Source organism: Uloborus diversus, chromosome 3 (genome assembly GCF_026930045.1).
Source record: "Uloborus diversus isolate 005 chromosome 3, Udiv.v.3.1, whole genome shotgun sequence".
NCBI classification, from domain to species: Eukaryota; Metazoa; Arthropoda; class Arachnida; order Araneae; family Uloboridae; genus Uloborus; species Uloborus diversus.
Window position 1 is genome coordinate 164,287,205 of NC_072733.1, and position 10,325 is coordinate 164,297,529.

Here is a 10,325-nt window from a genome sequence, read left to right on the forward strand (position 1 = left end):
TACTTTTTTTAGGGAATAATATAGTATGAAATAAATAAATTAAGGTTCTTTGTATATTTATTAAAATTTTAATTTTAAAATATAGATGTGCTTTATGTCTTATAAAAAGTTAACAAATCATTTAAGCAATCAGTAACAAAAATATACCAAGATGAACCAGTTCCTTTTAAGTAATTAATATGCTAAAAAACTGACACTTTTAAAACGTGTTTGTTTCCATTGAATTGAAAATTTTTAAGACTATGAGAATTTTCCACTACTGAAGGGAATTTCAGAATTTTCAGTCTTTCACTCATTTCCGCAAAATACTTTCAACTTTTTTGGTTTTGAGAAGTCACATGTATGTAATACATTTGTCCGTCCCCCCTCCCAAAAAATAGGGGGGAGACATTTTCTCTCAATAGGAAAGAACTTTACTAAATTTTTGCTATTTTTGTGCTATATGCTCATGTTAAATTTTTAAAACTTGTTATCTGTATGATTTCCAGGATCTGATTGGAGAACTGATAAAAGAGAGGATAACTGGACAAATTCTACTTACACACAGTCAAAAAATACACAGCATAAATATGATGACTACGGCCAAAACAGCTTTTGTAACAAAAAATTTGGGACTGGTAATAATCCGTTTCGATCATCGGAAAATCGTGGTGTGACCGGATCTAATTATGAAAGGCAAAATGTGAGAGGAAACTCGTGGAGACCCAGGGGAAGGGGTTCAGCAGCATTTAATTCCAATGAAAGAAATAGATCCAATTATTCAAGAGATGCCGAAAAGAAAAATAGTCGAGCGGCAAATTCAAGTTCAAGTGATCCTGATACACGCAATCTTGATAATCGCAAAAGTCCACATGCTGGTGAGACTTGGACAGATGATGAACTTGCAGAAAATCAGCATAAGCAGAGTAGGGTGGAAAATTGGGTAAATTCTATTAATAGTTCTGATTCTTGGGAACAGGGAAATGACTCAAAAAATGCATGCAAAGAGAAAAGTAACAACACTAGAGGTTTGTCTAGCTCACATAAAAAGTTTCAACATTCTTATGATGACACATGGGAGAATGTAAAACCTGCCAGTCATCTGACAAAAAATCAATCTGTAGACAAAGGGTCAAAACTCAAACAAACTCATCAACAAAACTCATACTCTGCTCATACCACTTATAAAAATAGTGATAGTATTCCTTCTGACATTCGTAACTATGACAAATCACATTTACAAAGACAAGATGATAATAGAAGGAGTTTTGAGAAAAATAAAAAATATGTTGTGCAATCATCAAAATCAAATGCTGAGTGTCATGGGCAAAGATTTTCTGCTCAATCCAATTCTAAAAGCATGCATGTTCATCAAAAACGAGAGTCATCCCACAAGTCTAAATATGTTGAAGAAAGTGATACTTGGGGAGATGTTAAAATTGATCATTCAAAATCAAATGATGGATGGTTGGAGTCAACAGAAAATGATTCCTCAAACAACTGGAAAAAACATCATCACACTCAAAATAACAGTGCTAAATCAAATGATGGATGGATGGATTCATCACAAAAGGAATATAAAAACAATACTCGTATAACTCATGCCGCAAAAAATGTAAATGAGAACCATGAATGGGGTGATATTGATCAGTCACATGTTTTTGGAAACACAAACACTGGAAGAAAGAATGTGGAAAAAAGCTCGAATTTTGATGCACCAAAAAATGAATCTGCAAACAGTTGGAAACAGCGTTCACAGGATAACAATGCTAGAACTAATAAAGAATGTGAGTATTCAGCTGAAAAGAAGTATAAAAATAATGCACATGGGATTATTTCCCCCAAAAATGTAAATCAGGATGAAGGTGAATGGGTAGATATTAATCCATCAGAATCATTTAGGAAAACAAATCCTCGAAGAAAAAGTGTTGAAAAGGGCTCTCATTTTGCTTCAACAGAGAATAAATATACTAAGAAAAAAATATTTTCTTCACGAAATAACAATGATAAGTATGATGAAGGATGGCTGGATTCAACAGAACAGGATTATAATACAAAGTCTGGGACTTTTTCCTCAAAAGATGTAGCTCATGATGTTGATGAATGGGCAGATATTGATCAATCGGATGTTTTTAAGAAAACACATTTTCAAGAAAACAACATGGTTGAAAATGATGTTTATTTAGCAAAACCTGAACCCACAAACAATTGGGAACAACCTGATTGTGTTCAAAATAGTTACAGTAAATCAGATGAAGGATGGTTGGAATCAAAAGAAACAGAGCATATGAACAGAGCAAGCATGGCTGGTGCTTTAAAAAATGTAGCATGTCATGTAGATGAATGTGTGGATAAAGATCAATCAGAATTATTTCCTGAAGAAATTTCTTCAGTAAAGAATAATGAAGGCTCTCATTTCAATCATAGTGGCAGTGATGATGAGTCAAATGTCTTGGAGGAAGAAAATAGTAAATTATATGAATGTGCTTTAAAACAGATGAATTACTCCGATGATTACATAGATGATGGAGATTCAAAATTTTTTGAAGGCAAAGAGGTGAAACTGAATGATAACAATACAATTCATGTAGTAGTTCATTTTGATAATACATCTAAAACTCAACCTGTAAATGATGAAGAGAATGTTGATGATTGTGCTAACACTAATGTTAAAACTGATTGCGAAACTTCTTCACATCTTGAGACCAGTTATACTCCTCATGATTCATGTGATAAAGTAAATGCTTCTTCTGATATGCAAGTACATAATTCAGAAATGTCTAGTGTCAGTCAAAATGTGATGGTGGAGTCTGATTCTCTGAACTCTTATACTCCTGAACAATTTGATGCAATAAGGGGTACAAACACCAAAGGTCATACAATGCTTCCAGAATTTCAAAATGTAAATCTTCCATGTGATACGGAAAAAAATTCAAAATGTGAGAAGCATTTTGAAGATAATAAGGAAATTCTTTCTTTATTGTCTCATGACGACACTGTTTGTGGAGAGAAAATTAACATAGCTCAGGAGGGTGATAATTCTACTTCTGAAACTTCTGCTTGTGATGGAAAAAGTGAATTTACTGAAAAAAATGAAGAAAATCCTGAAAAAACTGATTACATGCATATTGACGAACATATTTCTAAAACTTCTGAAACTGTTGCTACTGATGAAAATACTGTACTGGTGGGGGGAAATGAAAAAAATTGCAAAACGTGTAACATACCTGATGAAGATCTTGCTTTTACTTCAGAAACTTTTGCTACCAACAAAAAAAGTGATGGGATTCCTGAAAAAACTGACTTTAAAAATGAGGTAGTTCTTCCAGACATGCTGAAATCAAATCCAAAGTCAAATGCACAAGTAGTTCTACCAGATATGTTGCAAGCAAATCAAAATGCCTATGTGCAAGATACTAATTTTACTAGTGTGGATAAAAATGATGCAAAAACATGCTCTAGCAATCCACATATAGGAATGCAGAATTGTAATTCAGTATGCCCCAAGCAACTGCCTAAAGTATGTACTGAGAATTCTTCTCAACCTCTCACGACAAGTGTAAAATTTCCTGATTTAGTCCCTATTTTTGATACTGGATTTTCTGTTGATGGTGCCCATGGCACTGATAAATCATTTTTAAAGCAAGAACATATTCAGTCTAGTCAAAGTGACTATGAGAAACAGTGTGATGCTATTAAAGAGGAGAATAATATAAATCCTGCCAAAAGAATAGAATCTCATCCTTTGCAATTAAGTGAAAACTTACAAGATGACAACGAAAATGCAAGTGCCTTAAATCAGTCAGATGATGGTGGCTGGTCAACAGTGAGTGAGGAAGCAGATAGTAATGCTGAAAACAGTGATGATTTAATTCATATTACCGAAAATATTAAAGATCATGAATCAGACACAATAAACAGTTAATTCTTTGTTTTGAAGTGCTGCTCAATACTTAAATTCAGTGCTGATGTAAATTTTACTTCTTATGTTGTTAATGACCTTTCAGTGTTCTCACAAACTTCTACAGTCAAAAAAGGTAAAAAATTGTTAGAGGTCAGGGATATGTTTTCTTAAGTTGTTTATGTCAGAGAATTTGACTAAATTTGTATTAAATTGACTCTACTTAGCAAGTCAACCATAAGTTCCTATAAGCTGTTATATTTTCTTTTATTGTATAGGATAGACTGACTAGTTAATGAACGCACATGCAGAACTCATATTTTCAAAAACTCGTATCATTGATTAAAACTAGCATTTTGCACATGACTGTAAAAGCAATGTACATAATTATTATTTTTCAATTGTGAGAAGTTTTTTGGTTCTGTGTCATGTGTGTTTTTTTCTTTGGAGGAGTGGGGCGGAAAAAGGTACAGTAGACAACTAAATAAACATATGTAACCAGTGAAAAAACACAACTTTTTCTAGTTGTTTTCTTTTTGAAATTGTATAGAAAGAAGTTACTGCTTCTAGTTCATCTTTGAGAAAAGTTTTAAACCTTTTTTTATGTAATTAAAAGCTATATTCATCTACATGTGTTCATTCACTGGTTAGATTACCCTACTTATTAAAACCTATCTTGAAATTGCTGAACAAAGCTAGGTGAAAGAGATTCAAAAAAAAAAAAGTTCAGAAGCATAAATTATAGCATGAAAAAAAAGGTAAACATAATCAGAAGAGGGTAGGGGGGGGGGAGTTAGAGCGTTGAATAGCATTTGGGAAAATTATATGCATATAAAATTTTACTCAGTCAAAACATACTTTAGCTGTGTTTTACTTAGTGCTTTATGAATTCCAACATGAATAATGCACAAATTTGCATACACTATGTATTTGCATACATAATTGCAGACATATTATGACTGCAGTTGACTGAAATATAATTATGCAAATTATCTGCATTGAAATGGTAAAAAATTCAGTTGTGGTTTTGTTTATTAGTGGTGTTTGGATAGTATTGTGCCAAGGAAAAAATCTTTGCCGTTTTAACAATAATCGTAAAAACCCAATATAAACTTTTGTTGTATTGAGTTGGGCAAATTGGAGCTATATATTTGTCAAATGCACTTAATAGATTGAGCATTTACATCTGTATTTACTTAGTTACAATTACACCATTTTTTATATGTTTACAAAACTGCTAAAAACAAAACTATTACAAAGGAAAGATGGAAACTTATAATTATATTTAAAAATATATATTGATAAAATTGCATCATAATGGGATCAGTGACAGTTTGTGAATGTCTGGGAAATTAATTTTGCAGTTTGTGGGAACCCTGACTTTGTTTTTCATTCAATATCCATAATTTTGTGTCTTCTGGTGCTTCATTGGTTACTCATACGTATGAATGTTTTACTTCTATGATTTATTCTTCACACATATTTTTGAAAAATATGGTAATTTTTTGTTATGTTTTGTATTTGTTAAGTTTCTTGTTCAATGTTTAGATATTTTAACCAATGCTACTTCATGTGTGAAACAGTTGAGCTGTGGTTTTATTTAGTGGATCAAGTGGTTACTTACTCTTCTGAAACTCATTGCCTATATGTTTAAATACTCATTTTGTACAAAATGATGCTTTTTAAGTTTTTGAATTAATTATGTGTCTTTGTCTTTATCATAGATGGTAATTAAATTTGTTAGGCTCATTCCTGGAAAGTTATAACTGATGGCTAAATGATAAATCGGATGTAGTACAGTTGTAAAAGATATCCATGTATATTTTATTTTTTAGCTTATTTAATAACCTTAAATATAAGGCTAATTAATTCATTGACAAGGTGATAAAATTCTTAAATTTGTTTTCAACTAATTTTTTCAAAGAAATTTGCTATCATATAACAAGTACAGTTGAACTCTCTTAATACAAACACAATTAATACGAAATCACAGCTAGAACAAACATTTTATTCGTTAAGTTTGCTTTGGACTTTAATTACATTCAAAATTTCATGCATAATGTGTACATTGAATCGAGAGTCTCTGTTAATACAAACAAAATTTCCTGATATTTTTACTTAAAATGTTCGTGGTTAAATTCTTCAATTTTCTTTTTTAGAAAATTATTCATCATTTTGTTAGGTAGCATAAGTTCCATTGTGTATCTAGAAGAAAACATTAAATATTTTGCATAGAAAATAAAGCTTGTTCATTTGTTTACTTGTGGACATTTTAATTTACTTGGAGATAAAACTTCATCTTCCATTGTAGTTTACAACCTCTTTCCTGATTCTCTGTTATCTTCCTTTTTCAATATTTTCCAAACATATCCTTTTCTGAGAAATTAGTGATTTTTTTTCTGAATGTACCAATAGTTAGATTACAATGTGTATTAGTAGTAATATTTTTCTAATATAAGTAAGCATTTCTTTATTAACTCATTTACGGTTGACACGAATAATAGCTAATATGAACAAACTCGTGGATTGTTGACATTTCATATTAACAGAGTTCAACTGTATTTGAAATTGAATAATAAAGTAAGTTATCTCAACTTAATGTAGCCCTAGTGTATGAGATCAGAGATTCTTTGTTGCTTGGTGTGGACTGGCTAAATTATTTGCTGCTTTATTTTTTGCGAACTGAGCTGATCTTTCTTTTATTGCCATCAAAATTGATTATAATTAAAAGCAGTAATTATTTAAACAATATTTTACAACTCATTTAAATATTGTGAAGTATTTTATGTAAATAAATTGTTCTATGTACATATTTTGATACATTCTATATAAAATTTTCATATTTTGTATCGGAAAATTACTTGTGGCTAATTTTTGTTGAGCTAAATTTCCTGTAATGTAAAAAGAATACTTTTGCTTTTGTGCTTGTAGCTATTAGGCTTAGACAATAAAATTCTGTTGATTATTTTTCCTTTCATTTTGATGATTCTTATTCTGATCTCTGCTCTATTGATACAAACCAGACTGATTCTGCGATTATACTTGCACAAAGTAGCATTCTCTTAATATTAACTCATTCTTTGGAGGAATTCATGTTCATCTAGAAAATTTCCCACAATACCTTCCCTGCAAAAAATAAAAGTAGTGGGTCTATTTTTTTCTTTGGATGATTATCAACAATTATTTAATTAGTAACTAGCTGCCCGTCCCGAACTTGTTCGGGTTTTAAATAAACTGTCTATCTTAAAAAAATTATTGTGCTATAAATTTTTTCTTTAAAATTTAACACAGGGTTGCTACGCCACAGGGAAACCTGAAGAAACAGGGAAAATACAGGTAATTAAAAAAAAAAAAGAAACAGGGAAAATGCAGGGAATTTTTAATATTTCCTCTAAAACCTGGAAAATACATGGAATTTTCGAATTTTAATTACAAAATCAGTGCCCAAATGTATAAACTACCAAAATAAATAATAATAAAAATAATATTAATAAAGTTCATTCGTAAAATTAAATAAACGAGCTGATGTGTACATCACATGTCTTCCTTATACACCAATTTAATGTTATTTCCCCTTTATTGGCAATTTTAATGTGATTCAATAGTTTTCTCTCTAAATATCACCAACAGTGGCCAAATTGAAACCTTTTATTTTTTAGAAAATAAGTTTTAGATTCATGATTTGTTTATAAAATAAAATATTTATTTTTAAAAAGCCAAAAGAAATAAAATCATGTTCAAATGTTTCTCTGTTCACAAGTAGTTTTACATCATTATTGCTGGATGTTTTAAGCTTCTTTTATTTTGCAAAATCATTTTGCAATTAAATCTTTTTTTCATTTGTTAGTGATTGAAAAATTATTGTGTATCATATAAGATTTTTCAGAGAAAACATAATAAATTTGTTTTATATAAATTTTTACCTATGTAAAAATTTTGCATGATTTATTTGAATTGAAAAAAATATTTTCAAAAATTTTAGATTTATAAATATATGTTTTTGGTAGCAAAATAATTTAGTTAAAACTAATTATTTCATGTTTATAGCTAATCATTGATGCATAAATTGGTTTTTAGTCATAATAGTTGCTGGAGCTAGTGACAATTCGCTTTAATTTGAATTTTTAGAAACATATATCCCAAGCATGGGTGCAAGACCTTCCGTCTCAGGACGGATTTCCGTCTTCGACAAAATTTCCGAGACAGAGGTTAGGACGGAAAGAAATTCGATGACTTTCTTTCAGTTTTTACTAAAAAAAGAGAAATTGAGTGTTTGAAAAATATGCTTTTAATATTACTGAACCGTTCGATAACAACGAATTTGCATCGACATTCTCTCGATTTTCCGCCATGGGCTTGTTTTCTATGCAACGTGCTTTTGGAGGAGTGACTTTTAGACTCACGCCCCTTGACTTTTTTTTAGGTTTCTCTGTTATTTCCAACTCCTTGCATTGTAGACCACGAAGTTGCTCACAATTCTCGCTAATTTTCGAATTTCATCGCTTTTCGTCTTTATTTTTCACTTGCTATATTTGATCATCCTTTCGTTTTTTTCTCATTCGCATTTTTTTTTTTGCAAACTTTACATGCATAAATGAAAATTATGTGCACTGTTAAATTGTCTTAGAGTTGAATCTGAATCACCGGTTGAGTGTGATAGCTGACGGGATGAAATGTTTACGCCACATCAAATGGCGTTCACCATGTCCGGTAAAATGGGAACTATCAGAGATTTTGAAGATTTTAATGAGAATATGAACTATCAAAATAGACTATCATGGCGTTTTTTGGACTTCAATTAAAAAAAATATCTGGGGGAGAGACCCCAGACCCCCCATTAATTGGCAGTTTTTTGGTTTTTGGGTATCAAAACACTTCAATATTACAGTTTAAACTAGGTCCATGTTGTTAGAAAAGTCAAAAGTGGAAAATTAAAGTAAACACAGATTCTAAAACTGCCATAGTCAAACTCTACAACATTATTGCTGATACATTTTTCATTAAGCTCGCATGTGAGAGGGTGGGGGTGGCTGCTCAAAATATTTTCCGTCTTGAACACATCACCAAACTTGCACCCATGATCCCAAGCATAGATCAGATTGTTGCAATTTAATTTTCACAAAACACTAATTTACATATTCTTGTGAAAAATTAATTTTTTTTTCTGGAAAAATTGCACCCCATTAGTCGTGCAAAGTTACGAGCAGAAATCATGGAAAGTTATGGATTTCAAAACTCGAAATGTAGCAGATACCCTGTATTTAGCTTCAAACTTGCAACAATCAGTCTTTTTACCAAATGAAGAAGATCGGTTGATTTGCACATTTCCAGAGCATAGTTTTCGATTTATAACATTGACCATAATAAGGGGTCACATGTAACAGTTTTTGCGAGCCACATTAGTTGATTCAGGCGTCAGGCGGCCTTGGTCGGGTGTCAGCTGTCGAGCTTGCGAAGAAGAACTATGGTGCTTTATTTTCTCTTAAGTTTTCAAAACACAGCTGGCAGCGAATTTAGAGGGTTGTGATATACTGTTCGATATTTTAACGCGAAACCTTACTCGAATTTGCGAATGCGTCAGGTCTCTTCTGATTTTCATCAAAACAGGGGTGATAGCAAGAAGGAAGTAAACGAGCGAGCAAAAACTGAATGCATCTGGAAGTGCGCTTTCTTAAGCCATCACCCCTTCTTCATTATGACTCTTGAAAGAACTCTCCTTATTGTGGTCAAAGCATTTCTGCCTGGTCTTTTTTCTCATTTATGCTTTCGTTATTTCCAAGCAATTGAATACATTTTTAAAAACAGTTTTCGTGAGTAAGAAATAAAAAATGAAATGAAAATATTAATTTTCAATTATTTACTTGCTGCAATTACAAATACAATGGGATTTTTTTTCTTTGAATTCGAGATTTATTTTACTTGGTAGTTTTAAATAGCTTTCGTTTCTTACATAATGAGCCCAAACTTCAAGAAAATTATTGTGAAAAAATGAAAGAAACCCGAATTTTGTTTGAATGTAACGAATACTTGTTGTGTACAAATCCTTGCTACGGCAAAAGTCGTTTTTTCTTCTTTTCTTTTTTGGATCATTTGAAAAGTTTATGGAGGAAAAAAATATAATGCTCTTACACACGTATGTACAGATTCACTATTACAAATTTACACCGATGAACTGCTGGATGAAGAAGTTTTACTTTTTCACTTTAAATTTGAAACATACACATCTCCCTTGAAATACGAAATTAATTCGCCCCACCCTCCCCAGATTTAGAACCCCTGCCTTAAATTAATTTTTTATATTAAGTAAATTTACTCACTCCCAAAATATACCTATAAAGTAGGCTACATTAACTACGCTAAGGGTTAGTAAAATAATTTTTAATAAACTGAGTTTCGGGGTTAATCATATACTTTCACAGTCACGCAAAATTGAGAGCCATAACTT

The 10,325-nt window shown here is 31.3% G+C and overlaps 1 protein-coding gene across 1 annotated transcript in view; it reads left to right on the plus strand.

The window, feature by feature from the left end:
- LOC129219249 (homeobox protein 2-like) overlaps positions 1-6,929 on the plus strand; it is a 79,173-nt gene extending 72,244 nt beyond the window's left edge. The window contains exon 9 of the mRNA XM_054853575.1: positions 489-6,929. Coding sequence (XP_054709550.1) covers positions 489-3,904 — 3,416 coding nt within the window. The 3' untranslated portion in view covers positions 3,905-6,929. The remainder of the gene's footprint in view (positions 1-488) is intronic.
- The last annotated feature ends 3,396 nt before the right edge of the window (positions 6,930-10,325 follow it).